Source organism: Zea mays, chromosome 7 (genome assembly GCF_902167145.1).
Source record: "Zea mays cultivar B73 chromosome 7, Zm-B73-REFERENCE-NAM-5.0, whole genome shotgun sequence".
NCBI lineage: Eukaryota > Viridiplantae > Streptophyta > Magnoliopsida > Poales > Poaceae > Zea > Zea mays.
The window spans coordinates 70,753,013-70,771,777 of record NC_050102.1 but is presented as its reverse complement, the minus strand read 5'-3'; the positions used below and the strand labels follow the sequence as shown (position 1 = coordinate 70,771,777).

The 18,765-nt window shown below is 46.2% G+C and overlaps 1 protein-coding gene across 1 annotated transcript; it reads right to left on the bottom strand.

The window, feature by feature from the left end:
- Window positions 1-5,006: 5,006 nt before the first annotated feature.
- LOC118472932 (CCR4-NOT transcription complex subunit 10) lies at window positions 5,007-17,017 on the bottom strand. Its single transcript, XM_035960943.1, has 6 exons — window positions 16,614-17,017; window positions 15,844-15,930; window positions 12,174-12,350; window positions 11,642-11,728; window positions 11,500-11,571; window positions 5,007-7,179 (listed from the first exon to the last, which is right to left on the bottom strand). Exons 1-6 carry the CDS (start codon window positions 16,797-16,799, stop codon window positions 5,311-5,313), a joined length of 2,478 nt encoding a protein of 825 aa, XP_035816836.1. The 5' UTR covers window positions 16,800-17,017; the 3' UTR covers window positions 5,007-5,310.
- Window positions 17,018-18,765: the final 1,748 nt, after the last annotated feature.

The window sequence follows — 18,765 nt, the reverse complement described above, 5'->3', positions numbered from 1 at the left end:
ACTTTTTGAGAGACCACCAGCAAAAGGGAGATATCGAAGTGTTTCATGTTAGCACCGAGAACCAGCTAGCCGATATCTTTACCAAGCCTCTAGATGAGAAGACCTTTTGCAGGTTGCGTAGTGAGCTAAATATCTTAGATTCACGAAACTTGGATTGATTTATAGCATACATGTGTTTATGCTTTTGATCATGTTCCTTCTGCATTTTGTTGCTTAATAATGGTGCTCAAGTTGTACAAACACTCCCTGGACCTCACAAGTCCGTTGCAAAGTGATGCACATGTTTAGGGGGAGATGTGTTACAACTTGACCCTTTGAGACTAACCATGTGCTTGAGTTTGCTTGTTTTAGTCTCAAAGGAGGTTTGAAAGGGAAAAGGTGGACTTGGACCATGAAAGACTTCCACTGCACTCCGATGAGAGGGTAACTTATTCCAAGTTCATCTCATGTACTCTTATTGCCTTTGTATTCTTATTGAAGATTTTGGTGAGGCAATGGGGTTCTTGGGCCAAGATTGATCTCGTTTTGGTGTTTGATGCCAAAGGGGGAGAAAATAAAGGCCAAAGCAATAAATGGATCAGCTACCACTTGAGAGATTTTGAAAATAGTAGAATAGAGCTTTTTGGTTTGTCAAGGTTTGTCAAAACTCTTTTATTGTCTCTCTTGTCAAAAGTTGGCTTCTTGTGGGGAGAAGTGTTGATTATGGGAAAAAGGGGAGTTTTTGAAATCTTGAATCAATTTCTCTTGGAATCACTCTCTTTTTGTCTTAACATGTGTGTTTGACTTAGAGATAGAAAATTGAGTTTGATTTGCAAAAACAAACCAAGTGGTGGCAAAGAGTGATCCATATATGTCAAATTTGAATCAAAACAAATTTGAGTTTTCATTGGCATTGACACTGCACATGTTCTAGTTGTTTTATGTTGTGTTGGCATAAATCACCAAAAAGGGGGAGATTGAAAGGGAAATGTGCCCTTGGGCCATTTCTAAGTATTTTGGTGATTTAGTGTCCAACACAAGTGCTTAAATGTAAAATGGTGGACAAAGTACAAACCAAGGATAAAGGTATGTTTCTCAGACTTAGTACATTGTTTTATGGACTAATGTATTGTGTCTAAGTGCTGGAAACAGGAAAAATCCAATTGGAAATGTCTTGGCTCGAGCAGCCAAGAATCTGCTTAGTCTGGGAGCACCGGACTATCCGGTGGTGCACCGGACAGTGTCCGGTGCGCCAGGCTGGTTCGAGCGAAGTGGCCGCTCTCGGGAATTCACCGGCGACGTACGGCTATAATTCACCGGACTGTCCGGTGTGCACCGGACTGTCCGGTGAGCCAACGGTCGGCCGGGCCAACGGTCGGCCGCGCGATCTGCGCGGGACACGTGGCCGAGCCAACGGCTAGAAGGGGGCACCGGACTGTCCGGTGTGCACCAGACATGTCCGGTGCGCCAACGGCTCCAAGTCTGCCAACGGTCGGCTGCGTCTGTTAAGGAAAGAAATCTGGCACCGGACAGTGTCCGGTGTGCACCGGACTGTCCGGTGCGCCAGACGACAGAAGGCAAGAATTGCCTTCCCAGATTGCTCTCAACGGCTCCTAGCTGCCTTGGGGCTATAAAAGGGACCCCTAGGCGCATGGAGGAGGACACCAAGCATTCCTACAACATCTCTAAGCACCAAGACACCAATTCCGCGCATTTGTTTCATTGTGATAGCATATAGAGCTCTAGTGGAGTTGTGAACTCATTGAGTTGTGTTGCGAGCTCTTGTTGCGATTTGTGTGCGTGGTGTTGCTGTGATTTCTTGTCTTGAGTGCGTTGCTAATCCCTCCCTTGCTTCGTGCTTCTTTGTGAATTTCAAGTGTAAGGGCGAGAGACTCCAAGTTGTGGAGATTCCTCGCAAACGGGATTGAGAAAAAGCAATCAAAACACCGTGGTATTCAAGTGGGTCTTTGGACCGCTTGAGAGGGGTTGATTGCAACCCTCGTCCGTTGGGACGCCACAACGTGGAGTAGGCAAGCGTTGGTCTTGGCCGAACCACGGGATAACCACCGTGCCATCTCTGTGATTGATTTCTTGTGGTTATTGTGTTTTAACTCCTCTCTAGCCACTTGGCAATAATTGTGCTAACGATTAACCAAGTTTTGTGGCTTAAGTTTTCAAGTTTCCCAGGATCACCTATTCACCACCCCCCCTCTAGGTGCTCTCAGGAGTGACCAAGCCCAGCCCAGTCCGGCCCAGTCTGGCCCAGTCCGGCCCGCGCGCCCCTGGCGCCCCTTTCCCTACCCATGCGCGCGCCCCTCCCCCTAATCCCGTTGTCTCATTTGATTTTCTCCCGCGCAGTAACTTCCCTCTTCCACCTCTCTCTCTCTCCCCGGCAGGCTTCGCGCTAGGCTACACCATCTTCGCCTCGCACCTCGGGTCCGCCAACCTGGCGTACGCCCGGCGCTTTCGCGACGCATCTTGGCGATCCTTCTCCATCACTGCCGATACAACAGCACCAACATTCTGTCCGTAAGGGAAAATTTTCATCTCACGAGCTAATCGAGATGTAAACATGTCCTTGACGGCCGCCCGGGATATCGGAACATTCCTAGGCCAGCGACCCCCGGTAACCTTCAGCATTCACGCAGAATATTCCTGGAGCTCGGGCGGAGACATCGTCTCCCCGAGAGTCGCGCACGTCTCCAACAAATCCACAACAAAACGATCGGAAGCCCTCAACCCCTCAGCTGTTGTACCTAATTTCCTTTTCTTAGCGGTCACGCTCGGAGCCTTGTCCCGTGTGGGGCCCTCGTTGGTCGTTGACATCGCCTGTTTCCCCCGGTGGACAGCAACGTCAGCATAGTCATCCCCCGGGTAACCAACATATGGCAAGCGGTTTAACTCAAAAACACAGTTCAACCTAACATTCGAACCGCGGATGTCCCAACTCCTTAAAGTCTCTGTCTTCGGCACATATTTTCCTACAATTTTCACGACCTCGGCCTCCACTTCACGCACAAACGCGGTCGCGTCGCGACCGCGTAAATCCACTACGAAGGCTGGACTTCGCACCAGCTGGCCGCCCAGGGTAGGCATCTGGCGGGGGGTCACTTCGCCCAATACCCAACCATGTGCCAAGGGCCACACCCCATAGGCAATAAACTCCTCCACCAGGTCACGCCCGCTACTCAGGCGGGCAGCATGTCGAAGGGCCCCTTCGTCTTCGTCTTCCTCCGCCACCTCGAATCGAGGAAACGTCACATAACAATGTGAGCACAGGATGGCCGGAGGCAGACTCGGCAAGCCTTCGACATCACCAGGAGCCACATAGAACCAAATATCCCACCAGTTACCCCACTTGTTCCTAGCACAGGGGACTATCTCCACAACCTCAGCCGAAGTCTTCCCAGTCCTCGGCGTGAAGGTGCATGATCCAAATTGGGCTATCTTATTTCCTATCTTCCTCTTCTGCCAATGCAGGCAATAATTTTTGGCGAAGACCTCCACAGACGGCTGACCGCCGTACGAAGAAACTGCCCAGACATACTTCGCAAGCGCCACCACTACGTTCGGCGTCAACTGGTGGACTTGCACCTCAAACCTACGCAACACATCCACCACAAATCGATGCATCGAGAGGTGAAGACCGGCAGCAAAAAAGGCCTCAAAAACTATCGACTCGCCCTCAGGCTCGGGGACCTCCTCTGCACCCAGGGCCCGCCCCACACCGCTACCAAAGTAACCAAGCCGCTGCATCTACAGCACGCGGCCCGAGAAAATCCTTGAGGTACCAAACTCCACGGTGTGGCCGGGCTACAACTCAACCACCGCCAAGTCACTCAAGGTCCCCTCGGACGACGGCGCGGCCGGCTATGCGCTCGCAGCAGACGAGGAAGAAGACATTGCAACATACCGGCGGCGACGCGCAGTCTGCTTGATACGGGCCAGATTTCCAGCGCAGAACGAGCAAGGAGGGTGTAACACCCCGTCCAATCCCTGGACCGACGGTACTTACTCCTGACAGCTCTCTAGGATCATATATTGCCCCCACAGACCAACACGGGTCTTTTGTGCGCACTTTGTCCTCACTCATGCGCATCCGAAAAAACTTCCCGGTCGGTCACCCATCCCAAATTGCTCCAAGCCAAGCACGCTTAACTTCGAGGTTTTTTCGAGATAGGCTTCCAAAAAATAAGATGCACCTTGTTGGTATGGATACTCTATTAATTCTATTAAGCCTTGGGCCAGGAAATCACCATCCCAGGGGCCAGGATATCACAGAGGGGAGGCGAGCAACTGTAAAAAGCTAGGGTTTCTGCAGTGCAAATGCAAGCAGGCAACGGTCTCGGCCGAGGTCAGCTTTTTATAGGCACGACACGACGCCTCGGGAAACCCACAGTCCAACAGTAACACGTTCATCAACGGTCACATTTCAAAAACCCCCGGACCACTTTGAGCGAGTAAAGGGATGGATCCAATTCCATTAAATCATCGCAAGAAACAAAGGCGTATTTTTAAGTATATCAAAAAATGATATTTTCTTTTTAAATATCTTAGAGGTGGTTGCTTACAGTTGCTTCTAGGTTTTCCAACTTTGTTAGTTGGCTCAATATTAAGTTCCGTGATTGTTTCAAGCAGTTCTTAATAGCTTTTTGGTGAGCTTGCTAGATTAGATTTTAGTTTTTTTATTTGTATTTATTAACTAGTGCAAGCTTGAGCACATTCTGCGTTTGCTCTCACATGTTTTACAACAGAGAAACGTAAACATACACTGATACAGCACTATTACTCGTTCGCTTCAGACTTTCAGATGAACAGATGCAGCGTCCGGACAAGCGATCATGTCTTCTCATCTTAACATGATGCAAGCAGTGACGCACCACATAAGACCTTGTTCGGTTAATCCCGTTAACCATGGATTGGACGGGATTAAAAAAAATTAAGAAGTTTGACTTGCTTAGGATTTAAACACATCCAATCTCACTTAATCCACATGGATTGAGAGCTAACCGAACAAGCCCTAAATGTATATCGATCAGACCCCTCAGCTTTTAAGCATTATTTTCCAAAATATTGGCGTAACATAGGAAACGTTTTTGATCACTTGACCTCTCTTCAGTCCAAAGAGAGGCAAATTAAACCGGTACAGTTACAACACATTTGAGATTTGACCCCTGAAGCTAAAAGGGCAGTGCTACAGTTCATTTCTTATGTATGGTACACAGGAGGAACATTACCATCTTTGATCATCCACATTGGGGTCAGCGTCCAAAAATATCATGATGGTAATTGTAAACTACAGAAACCATGAAAAGTGAGGCTTCTCTATGCTCAGCTGCTGGCTGCTATGCTACCGGGTCTAAATCTCACATTCCTACAGTGTCTCAACTTCACGACAGCCTCCTGGGACTTCCCTTGCAAGAGGTCTATGTAAACCGATGCTAGCACTGCTCGAGGGTTGTTGGGCAACATCGCCAGGCCACGGCTGACCATGTAGTTGGCTTGCTCAACTTTTCCCTGCACTGCAGCAGTCATGGCAAGGTTGATATACAAGACACCACGGGCCTCCTCAGGCCTGAGGCCCTCTGAGTACTCAGATTCTTCTGTGGCTACTTTTGTCACTGTAGCAGCAGCCAAGTCTTCACTGTCACTGTCTTTCTCAACCAAGGCCTTTTCAGAGTTCTCCATATTATACGGCAACTCGATATCATTGCCATCTCTTATATAAACTGATAGCTTCTCAGCAGCATCCGTTGGTCTGTTCAAAGTACACAAAGCTTCAGCTGCGTATACATGGCTGAGGAATATATACATCCTGGAACAGTCTTTAACCTGCATTACTGACTTTGCATAAGACAAAGCTTTCAAGGGGTTCTCAAGACACAATTCAACAAACGCCAAGTTCCCCAGGATGGCCTGTCTCATTTTCAGGTTCTCTTTTCGACAGATCTCATTATAGAAAGCAAGAGAACTCTGCAAGGTAGCATTCAAGCTCGTTCCCTTTTGTTCACCATTTACATTAGCTAGAGTTGGGGCAGAAGGTGTTTTAGAATCCGTACTTGTAGTGTTCTTCTGACCTGAGTTTTTATATCCTTGTAATGTTCCTTGGATGTAATCCTCTGCATTAGATGTGGTTACCCAATTTTCCTGTTCAGTAGCATTCAATAGTAGCAGCGCATTGAGTAGACACTGTCTAGCAAATCCAAGTGAAACCAACTTTTTATGTTCACCTGAAGTCACACCTGCACAACCTAAATTACTTCTCAAGCTCACATGGTTGACAATCAACTGCCTCCATTGTCCTGACCCCACAACAATGACTTCAATCTCATCGTTGCATGAAGAAGCACCTTTTGCACACAGGAGACCCTTTTCTAGAGCTAGCAGACTACACTCAGAAAAACGAAGCCAGAAAAGAGGTCGCTTGTAGAAGAGCGGCATAGCTTCACGAAAACAAGAAGCTGCTAACAAAGGCTTCCCACACATCAAATGTTGGACACCACAGTTGTATGAAATAAGGCAAGACTTGTCTTGTGATAATGTAGACAGCTTCATTGGTTTCTCTGAACGAAGTGATAAAGTGTATTTCAGCGCTTTGCTAAAGCACCATATAGAGGTGTGATACGATCTCTGTCGGTGGAGTATACAGCCCAGGTTGTTGTAGAAAATGGCTAGCATTGCTGGTTCAGCCCGATTATGTGGTGTGCTCAATAGCTTCACAGCTTTCCTATAATTCCCCCGGGCATACTCCAGCTGAGATTTCAAGAGAAGCTCTGTAGATGAATCCCTACCACGTGCCATGTTCATTAGTACTTTGAGTTCTCGCTTCGCAACCTTAAGGTTCCTAGTGAGCAGTAGAAGGCGAACCTTGTAAATCTGAAGTCTAACTTTCAAATCAGCAGCAGTAGCAGCAAGATCAGCAGATGCCCTTGAGAAATCATTAAAGATACGCCTGCCCAAATTCTGATGTCCATCAAAACTAGAGTATAGAGATTCAAATTCTATTTGATCATCTGGTAAAATTCCAGCCGAAAGGTTCTCATATCCACCAGCATAAGCATTTAATTCAGAATCTGGAGGCACGCTAATTTTCACAGGAGGCTTCGGTTGAGCTAATTGCTGCTGAGCTATGCTTGGATTTTCATTCGGGCTCGTTATGTTAGCTACTCCAAATGCCCTTTCCATGTACTGTATTATGTCCTGTAAACCAAAAAAAATAATCATAAAGTTCAATAAGATTGGCAAAGTCTCCTCTAGGTGAAGTCAATACTCTAGGCCCAAAAAAGAAACAAGACCAAATGAACACTGTGAAAGACCCAACTAAATATGATAGTACTAATACAAAGAGTTCAAGGTTACAACACAGCAATATGTAGGAACTGCAAAATCAACACACCCCAGATCGCTCACTAAGAATCATCACAAGGTAAGGAAATGCAGTGGCAGCATAAAAATGTCATAAAAGGATACAAAACGAGGAAACATATGGAAAGAAAGTATATAAGATAAAAAAACATCATCCAGTCACATAAGTGGTTTTTTGGTTGTGTGCAGTTAACCATTTCAATATTTGACTAGAAATCACTTTCCAAGTTGAATTTGTAAGTAGCGGAACTCTTACTCTAATCGGGAGGATGACACTAGGAGTCAGGATAATTTTCTGGTTTTATTTTTCACACAACACAATGTCATACCCACCTAAGAGGTTGGGGTACATATTTATAGCTACTCAAGGCAACCAAGTATATGCCAAGATGCTAGTCTAAGATGCTCTAGTCTAAGATGATGTCCTCTATGATGTTAAAAGACAAAAGGGGCACAAAGACAAAAAAAAGGAACCACCACAAAGACCACAATGACTTATTCCATCATTCTCCCCCTAAGTCTTTTGTGTCGTCTTGTGGGGATGTTGGACCATTCCGGACCTGAAGCAAAGCTCAAGGAACTTGATCCTCCCAAGAGGCTTGGTGAGCAGGTCCGTAAGCTGGTCCTTGGTACTTATGTAGAGTACCTTGATGCTCCCTTCTGCAAAGCAGTCTCGAATGAAGTGATAACTCACCAGGATGCGCTTGCTCCGTTCAGGGAACATGAGGTTCTTTGCTAAGGCCAGAGCAGACTGGCTATCCACCCTGAGTTCCACCGCTCCAGTGTCTGCCGAGGAGATCACCGAGCAGTCGAGCATGCCAGAGCGCCTAAGTTGAAGCGGTGGAGGCCTCTATGTACTCGGCCTCATAGCTGGACATGGCCACCACCTGCTGCTTGACTGACTGCAAGCTAACGAGGCACTTGCCGAGGAAGAAGAGGATCTCGCTGATGCTCTTGTTGGTGTCGATGTCGTCGGTGTGATCACTGTCGCGATCACTGTTGTTGTACCCGACAAGGTGTGCCTCCCTAGGGCACCTCAGGTAGTAGAGACCGTGGACGAGAATCTCCGCAACATAGCAGATGATCCTCTTTACATCCTGCTCAAGCTCCGTCGTCGATCGCTGCATGATCCTACTAACGTAGCCGACGGAGTATGCCAAGTCTAGTCGTGTGTGGACGAGGTAGCGAAGGCTCCCCACAAGACGCCAGTACTATGTATCATCCATTTCTGTCATGTTGTCGTGACTCAGGTTCAGCCTCCTCCATCGGAGTGAGAGCTGGGTTGAAGTCGGTGAGCCCAGCCAGCTAAACGACGCGCTTGGCATAGGCAATGGCGAAGCATGATCCTGGAGTCACACTGGTGCACCTCAATCCCTAGGTAGGAGAGATGCCCCATGCACTCAATTGGAAGGTGGCCTTCAACTCTTCCTTGAACGCTGCCACCTCCGCATCCTTGGTGCTGGTGATCACCAAGTCGTCGACGTAGGCACCCACCAACAGGACATTTCCTCCATTGCCCTGTCGGTAGATGGTCGTCTCATGCAGGCTTGGCCTAAAACCCATCCTCTTGAGCGTGAAATCCAACTTGGCATTCCATGCCATCGGTGCCTGTTGCAAGCCATAGAAGGCCTTGCGCAAGTGCAACACCTTGCCCTCCTTGCCAGGGATCGCAAATCCTAGCGGCTGGTATACGTAGACCTCCTCCTTTAAGTCGCCGTTAAGAAACGCTGACTTGACATCCATGTGATGAACATGCCAACCATCTTGGCTGCTAGCACGAGTCGCACAGACTCCATCCGTGCCACAGGGGCAAGGCGTCGTTGAAGTTGATCCCCTCCTACTGCAAGAAACCATATGCCACCAAACGAGCCTTGTGCTTGACAATGGTGCCGGTTTCATCCCTCTTCAGCTTGAACATCCATTTAAGGGTGATCACGTGGTAACCATGGGGGAGGTTAGCGAGCTCCCAGGTTCGATTCATCTCAACCGCGTCCATCTCCGACTGCATCGGGGCACGCCATGCCGCATGTCTCTCAGCCTCTACGAAAGGTCAAGGCTCGCCGACGTCACACGCAAGATGCAACTCCGCCTCTAGATTTCGAGGCACTAGGCTCGGCACAGACTGGTCGCCGAGAAGATCCTCCACCATACGATACTGCAATAGCTCGTCGTCGTGGTACGCGTCGATGCACTCCACGTCGTGGGAGAGCGAGCTAGCAAACTCCAAGGGGTCGTGCTCGACACGAGCTAGTGTCAGAGTGAACATGCCCGAAGGGGCTACCGTCGGTGCTCAAGTGTGTCGTGCCAAGGAACTCGTTATAGTCGAAGTCCTGGTTGGAGAGCGTGGTGCTGGAGTCGGTGGAGACTCAAAGACTGGGGTAGACCTGCTCGGTGAAGAAGAGTTGTCTACTCCCCCGGCTCCCTAAAAGTGGGCATACTCGACAATGAAGTCGTCGTATGTCAGAGTCGAGCCACCGTCCACCGCCTTGTCCCATGCCCATCATCGCCCTTCATCGAACACTATGTCGCGGGTGGTGCGCAAACGTTGTGTTCTAGGGTCAAGAATGTGGTAGGCCTTTGAGCCCTCCATATAGCCAATGAACACCTCGGGGTGCTCCTATTGTCGGGCTTGCCGATGTGGCCAAACTCCTTGGTGAACGCGAGGCAGCCGAAGACCCGTAGGTGAGAGACCGCCGGCTTGCGCCCATGCCAAGCGTCGTACGGCGTTATCCCGTTGAGAGCCTTGGTGAGCGAGCGGTTGAGGATGTAAACAGCCATCACCACCGCCTCCCCCGGAAGGCAGCCGACATTTCCCTCTGCTTGAGGAGAGCTCGATCCATCCCCACAACAGTCTAGTTATGCCGCTCGACAACGTCGTTCTGCTGCAGACTGTACGACGCGAAGTAGTGGCGCTAAACGCCCTCATCCGCGTAGTACAACGCGAACTCAGTCGTCATGAATTTGTCGCCTTTGTTGATGCGCAACACATGCAGCTTGCGGCCGCATTCGGCTTCCGCAGCGACCTGCGCATGCTTGATGGCGTTGGCAACCTCTCCCTTGCTGCCGAGGACCATCACCCACATGTAGCGGAAGAGGTCATCGACAAGCAGCAAGAAGTAGCATCGTCCTCCTAGCGTGGCCGGTGTCACCGGACCACACAAATCCCTGTGCACAAGCTCAAGCCGCTCCTTGGCTCGAAAGCTCAACTGCTAGGGAAGTGGAGCCGCCTCGGCTTCGTCAACATGCAAACGTCGCAGAACTGTTCCACGTGGCCAAGGCACGGCAGGCCTCGTACCATCTCCTTGGCGTTGAGCTGCCTCATGGCCTCAAAATGAAGGTGCCCGAAGCGCTCGTTCCACTACCATGCCTCGTCGAGCAGCAAGGCAGAGAGGTTGTGCCACATGCACGTTGAGGATGTAGAGTCGATTGGGGCTCCTGGTACCTTGGCAAGAAGGCGACAAGAGGGGTCCCAGATCCTCATAACTCTGTGATGGACCTCCACACGCGAACTATTCTCATACAGCTGTCACAGGCTAATGATGGAGTTCCTCAACACGGGGATGTAGACTCCGATGAGCAGCTTGTGCTCACCGGACTCGGCGGTGAAGATGACGAAGTCGGCGCCCTTGATCTCTATGCCGGAGGTGTCCCCAAACTTGACAGAGCCTCAGACACTAGAGTCAAGCTCAATACATATCGCCGACTAATCGGACGATATGGACGATCAGATCACCTGATCGAATCGAACCCCCTTATCGAGCACTAAGTATCGATCAGCCCGACTAATCACGACTAATCGCGATTAGTCGGACGATCTGAAAACAATGTACACAATCAATCCCTCATATTAAAAACGTTATAACAAAAAACTGACAGCAACACCACACAAAATGATATAGCAAAAAATATGGCACTAGAAAGTGTATAGAACAAAATGGTCCAACATGCAAAATACAAACAGAATAAAAGCAATCAATAACAAGACCAACATAAATGTCAAAATGTCAAGTGGTGAATGCCACTCAGCACATTTCAGGAGCCACCATTGACAATAATAATCATACAGACGTGTAGAAATAATATAATTGAAAAATGTTTACTGTATCCAAGGGACCAAACTTTAGATGGCAACTACAGACAAGGAGATAAACTTACCGCAGCCTTTGTTGCATCTTGCAAAGCTAATGTGATATCCAATAATAAAAAGCATACATGAAGAGCAGTTGTCTGTAAGAGTAAAAAAATAGTGTTGACACAATTTTCACTTATGACAAAGCTACAATATCGCTAATAATACCTCATCCATTGGTTCAATGTTTCGGTACAATGGGTCCAAAACAGATAGTGCAGATTCATAGTCATGAAGATGATACAGGATGACAGCCTACAAAATCAGAGGTCATGAACAAATCAGCAAAACTATATTTAGTGATTAGCGAAAGGGCCTCTAGCTGAGTCAGTTATGTGGTCTGAGTAGCACTCCTTAGGTCCTGAGTTCGACTCCCCGCGGGAGCGAATTTCAGACTATGGTTAAAATAATCCCCTCGTCTGTCCCACGCAAAAGCACAGGTCTTAAGAGCCGGCCCCAATCGTTCTCACATGGGCTACGGTGCCACTGTGTATGGGTGGGGCAGGGGTTTGGGGGTTTTAACGACCTGCGTGAGAAGGTCTTCTCAATATAATGTCATGGGGGCGGTCTTACCCCCGCAGGTCGAGTTTTTTATATTTAGTGCTTATGTATTGGATAAAAGTGCAATCTATTTGATATAGATACTATAAAACAGAAATATTTAATAATCAAGTAGTTACTGCTACATAGCAAGACATACCATGTTGAATGTAATTATGGTCGTGTCAAACTCATCCCCATAAGTCGACACATTATGTGTAGCAGAAAAAGGTAGTGCAACGCCACTCCCTCTTGATCCTGAAGGAGCACTATTTCCTACCCCATTTGCAGAATCAGCTTGTTCTCTAGTTGCACATGCAAGCTCTTCACTTCTTCTCTGAATAAAAATGTAAACGTAAAACATTATTACAACAAAATTACCAAGAAAATTAGTGTACACTGAACACAGTAAAAATACAGTTGCTAAATTTGTCACTTTTGACCAAAGCACAAAACAATCATATTTTAAAAAACTAGGGCCACAATGACCTCTACTACATTGGCCAGTTTTGTCGCTCAGGTGTGTATCACCACACCCCTCACTCACACACACACTAGAGGATGGAGAGGAGGATATCAGAGCGCACGCATACCATGAACACACAAGAATAGTGCTGCTGAACTAAAATGGCTGCAACTAGCCACCACCATCATATAAAATCGAAATTACAGAAGTCAAACAAAGGGCTATAATTCCTGATACTTGCTACTACGGCCATGCTACCTGCTACATGTCCCTATAGCCATAATAAGCGTTCCAAAAGGCGGCACTAAAGGCTTGTTTGGTTCGCCGCCTAACTTGCCACAGTTTGCCTAACTTTTCTGCCTATGGTTAGTCCTTCAATTTGGTCGAGTAACCTTAGGTAGGGTGTGGCACATTTAGCCAAAAACCAAACAGGCCCTAAGCGCATGCTTCTGCACGTTGAAGCGCTAAGCGAACGAGTAATGCTTCGCTTTGGGGCATAAGCGTTGACCGCCGGTCGCGCTATGAACTGCGGAGGCCAGGCGTTGTCGATGGTCCAGCAAAGGTGGGAGGGGAGCAGGAGGCGCATATGCAGGGCCACCGACCGCTGCGCGGAGGACCGAAGGTGAGGGCATGAAGCGACTTGGTGAGGGATGGGACAGGGAGCCGTTGACGCCGCCGCCGAACCTGGAACTACCCTACCGTCGCTAAGAGTCTGAGCTTAATCGCCACCGTCACTGAGAGCCCGAGCCTAAGCGCCACCGTCACTGAGAGCCCGAGCCTAAGCGCCGCCGTTACTAAGAGCCCGAGCTTAAGCGCCACCGCCGCCTATATGCTTAGCGCAAGTGGGGAAGGGAGTGAAAGATGGAGTGCCAACGCTACGAGAAAGATGAAGGGGGATGAAGAAACGGCAGCGACTGTCAGGTTGTGTGCCTTCCTTGGAGGGTAAAGAAATGTGTGGTTGTTGTGGAACATGGGTTTGTGCTGGATTAATGGGCTTCTAGATGAGCCACTAAATAAAAGTCCTTTTCTTTCCCATTTCCTTTTTTCTAATATCTTTTGACAGATCACATAATTCAATATATGTTGGATGCTTTGAGTTCTGTGTTGGAGGTGTAAGTATATGTTAGCGACAACATTAGTGTGTCCAGGGCTCAATTACATAGCCAAGAGGCTTGTGAGATAATGATTAGGGCCCATTTGTAGCCCCTAGATGCTCTTCCGTTAATACATGCCACACAAGAAAAAATTGTGAAAATCTCCCCTCACCTCCCCTATAAAAGTGGGAAAGGACCTAGCCCTTGATTTATTTAAACTCAGCTGCTCTCCACTCTCGTCTCTTATATTCAGTCCAAGACCAACAATCTGAATTACTGCTCTACGCGGTAGGTCACTGCTCGCTTAGCTCTTAACGCTTTTTGTAACTTTGGCTACAATCCCCAACTACTGCTGTCCTACCAACAGGGGGGTGGAGCCATCACTATTTATATGTTCCTATGACAAAAGAAAGATGAGAGTGCAGCAGATTACTCAATATACTAATAACACATGAAGAAAGTATGGCAAATAATCATGGCACAGGTGGAAGGAGTCTTGGTAGAGGTGGCAGGATCATTTGATGCAAAAGTTCACTGAGACAATGGGGTATAGAAAAATAATTACAAATGACAATGAAGTGGTTAAAAGTGAGAGTATTGCACAAAGGTATTTTTTCACGAACACGCAGGAGAGCTGCGCATCATTATATTGCACAATGGTATTACAGTACAAAATGAAATAGTAAATTAAAGGGGTGTTTGGTTCCCCATGACTATAGTTTAGTCCATGTCTCATCGGATGTTTGAATGTTAATTACAAGTACTCCCTACGTCCCAAAAATGTTTGTCGCTATGGTATTCGTGCTGGTCAAACTTTCTCAAGTTTGACTAGATCTATAGAAAAAATTAGCAACATTTGTATCTCCAAATAATTTTACTAAAAATAGATTCAAATATCTATCTAATGATACTAATTATATATTATAAATATTAACAATTTCTTATATATATTCGGTCAAAGTTAAAAAAATGGTTGACTCCTCGAAAAGTGAGAACGACAAACACTTTGGGACGGAAAGAGTATTAAATATAGTCTAATTATAAAACTAATTACATAGATAAAGACTAAACTATGAGACATATTAAGCCTAATTATTCCATGATTAGCAAATATTTATTGTAGCTTCACATGATCAAATCATGGACTAATTATACTTAAATAGACTCGTCATACCCTTTAGTCTTTGTTTGTGTAATTAGTTTTGTAATTAGAATATGTTTAATAACTCTAACTAGTATTGAAACATCTGATATGACGGGGCTAAAATTTAGCCTCCTCGATCCAAACGGGTCCTAAAACAGATGGCACAATGACATGACTAGATATTAATATTGATATGTTTTGATATATATTATAGGATGTTTCAAACTGTATGTCACAACCACTTTTGGACATGATGAAATAAGATCGGCTACTAGGCTACTATTGAATTCGAAACTTCATAAAAAGCTGAAGACACTAAAAATCGTTGAAATTTGGAAGCTAATAGGTCACTTGGGTGTTTGAAGTCCCATATTTACATATCTTACTGCAACACACCGTAATTTGACTGCGGCCAGTTGCTATCAAGCTCATAGCAGCTACAATATAGCAGTAGGTTACACTAGACACCATAAAGAAACTAAGCCAACCGTAGTTTGGCATCTCAGAATCACGGCATGCTAAAAAAATAAATGTCTGTTTGACAAACAGAAACACGCTCAGTGCTGCTAAAGCAAAACTTTAAAGCATATAGGTTAAACTGCTAAGAATAAGTTTGTTTGGTGCAACAAAAGCAACAGTGAAGATATTCATTGGAATACATTGCTATACATCCAGTTCTAACAATACGCACAATGAAACCAAAATATGATCTCAATGTTTAGGCATATAACTTCTGAACAATGGCTTATATCTAAATATTTCCATAACTTGAACTTTTAAGCCCCTTTCATGTACTTAGTATCACAAAAATTGGAAGGAAAGGTAATAATATAAATTAACTATCACAATTGTCAACATGCGGATGTATCATTTGGTCCTACGAGCACACCTGTTTTGTCTACACATGCACATCATGAACTTTTGAATATCACAAATGAAATATATTTTGTGCAATTATATTCTACACTAAGGGAACATACAGATATGCAGAACATAATACAAGAATTTTGTAACTAGCGACACACAAATAGAACATCCATGCATTTACTTAAGTCATTTCCATTACTTCAGAACAATTCAACATGTCAAAAAATGATAGCATAATGAGCATTAAAGATTCACTAACCTTAGCATCACAAAGAATTTTAAGCAGCCTGTTTGAATCAGGACAACCATCCAAGAAGGCTTTGGTGATGGCCATGTTATGGTGGACCTGAAATTTCAAAATTGAGACATCAGATGCAAGGAAAACAATTCTGATAGAACTATTTCTTCCCAAAGCAAAAGAAGAAACCCTATTGATTTAAGCTATAACAATTGTCCTATACAAAGACGATGGAAAACCATACCATCCACCATTCTAAAGTAAATGTTTAAGTTGCTGTTTTCAGATAGATTATGTTTTGAATTTATAGCATAATAAAGCGGCCAGATTAAACAGTTTCACTGAACAAGTGACCTCACCAGTGAGTTATGACATACACCGAGAGGAAAACATGGGCCCAATAGCACGACAACTAGCATTGGCATGAAATGAGGCACAATTTTCTGAGAAACGGAACCGTACAGACTAACATGGATGTTGAATCAAACAGGTGAATCCATGCACGTACATAAGCAAACTTGAACCCCCTCAGCTAACAAACATCTCGAAACAACCATGAGAACTCAAACAATTATGAAGTACACATTTGAACTCAAACAGCCATGCTTGAAACACAAACAGCCATGCTTGAAACACAAACAGCCAATTTTCTAAGCACATGTACATAGCTAGCAATCGAAATGTGTCCAGACACATTGATTTTCTATTTTAACCATTGAAGCGTGCCAACACACAACCTAGATTCCCGCACACAATCCTAAACCGCTTACAAAGAGTAGTTATAATTGCACCTTGGGATCGCCCTCTTTCATGTCCAGCAGCCTCGTGAGCACTTCTGCGCAGTCGGCGTAGCGACGTCCCTGGAACGCTACAGAGGCTTCCTTCGCCATGACCGCCGTCGCAGAGAGCATCGCGTCCTCCTCCGCCGCAGGCTGGAGCGGCGGTGACGGCGCCTCCTTTGCCGCCGGGGGTTCCATCCGCAGGATCTCGCCTGGATGGAGCGGTTGAAGCGCAGGGGCAGGGCGCGACGGGAGCGTTGAGATCGCGCGCTGCCCGGGAAATATGACTGGCAGAAACAGGTCGTCGGGCGGGGTAAGAGGCAGGCTAGGGTTTGGAGGAAGCGATGATGAGGGGATTGCTGTTTTCCTTTCCTGATTTCACGTGTTTTACGAATTTGCCATTGCGTCCATTTCTTTCGTTACATCCTTGTAATATCAAAGTCATTATTTATAAAGACAACATATCTTGTGCAAATGGGAGTTTGGTGCACATATGAAATCATCACCCTCCATTTTAGATCTAACATATCTAGTTACTAGTTATATTTTACAAATAACAGCTTCCACCGCTACACTACACCACTTTAAATAGTGTTATTTGCAAAATATACACAGCAACGAGAGACGTTAGATCTGAGACGGATACATATGATTTTAATTTTTGCATTATATGCACTAAACTCCTATGTAGGGATGAAAACAGATACCCGAATTGTTACGAAAAATCTAATATTTTAAAATAGACTAGTCGGTTGTCTGTACGTTACGACGGCTCACAACAATACCCACGTAAACTATCCACCAAAAAGATCTCAAAATTTTTTATTGATTGTCTCCGCTCTCCGCATAATATTTTTTATTTGACTAACTGATATTGTTGTTTACTCCTGTCGGTGTTTTGGGTTCGACCGCACACCCGGGGTTGTCCCTCAAGGTGTTTTTAGGAGTAGTACGGCGTCGACGACTGTAGCAAAATGGTTCGCGCCAGATGCACGAGAGACAGTGGACGATGTTTACAGGTTCGGGCCGCTTAGAGATGCGTAACACCCTACGTCCTGGTGAGTATGCTTGGTGAATGAGGTTACAAGGGAGCTCTCCGAATTGAGAATGCAGAGAGTTGAGGTGGGTGGCTGAGTAATAGGATCGATCGTTTTGAAGGGGTGCCCCATAGGCCTTATATACTCGACCGTGGGGCAATACACGTGGATATGATAACAACGTGTAACTAAAAGATAGTGAACTGTTTGATTTTATCTCTCTATAGTTCCGCCGACCTATCCTCGCATGGCCCCGTTGCATGGGGGCTCCAGCGCGGGAAAGTCGGATCTCTGTTGTGGTTGCTTGCTCGACGTTGTGGGTCGTCCGGGCTTGCACTAATCCGGCCTCATGTCGATCTGCTTTGCTGATTGTCCCTCCCCAGGCCTGTCACACCCGGTTTTAGAAGGCAAACCGAATGCGAACCATGTACGTGCCAGGATCAGTTATTCACGTACACAGCAGTTACATAACATGGACATCATCACACAGTGCTCAAAATAGTATTAAGAAGGGAAATAGTCGATTACATCATACGTCTGAGACGTCCATATAGTCCTTACAATAAATCAAAGTGCGGAAAAGAAACGTAGATAATCGCGGCCTTCACAGGCAGCCGACTGGGGGTTGCCGCTAACCCACGCCTAGAACTCGTCGTAGTCTTGGAACTCCTGGAAGTCTCCTTCCACAGCTTCATCTTCGCCTGAGCAGTGGTTGCAATGCTGACAACCTGGGGATGGGGGGTTTGGTGTGTAGAGCAAGGGTGAGTACACATCAACATACTCAGCAAGTATCCTGTTTGGCTGTAGTGGACTAGCTTTATGTGGGGATAAGTCAAGCAGTTGCTTTTAGTTGGTCAGATTATTATTTACTAATGAGAAAGCCAGGTTTTAGCATTAACCCAAGTTATTAGCCCGATGTACCCTTTCCAAACGGAAAGAATATCACTTACCAGCACCATAGTCATAACCAAAACCATTGATCTCATCGCCACCTGTACCAAAGTATCTCTGATCAAGTACCACTAATCACTGGAGCTCCCTTGGCCGCTCATAACCGCGAGCACGGCTGATATATCAGTTTTCAAACACTCTGCAGAGGTTGTGCACTTTACCCACAAGCCGTGATT

Bases quoted from the DNA above. Each gene is read 5' to 3' on its own strand.
- LOC118472932 (XM_035960943.1), bottom strand. From the start codon at position 16,799: ATGGAACCCCCGGCGGCAAAGGAGGCGCCGTCACCGCCGCTCCAGCCT. The intron at 11,729-12,173 runs GTATGTCTTGCT...CTGATTTTGTAG, and splicing joins CCATAATTACATTCAACATG to GCTGTCATCCTGTATCATCT. The intron at 7,180-11,499 runs GTAAGTTTATCT...TTTGGTTTACAG, and splicing joins AAGATGCAACAAAGGCTGCG to GACATAATACAGTACATGGA.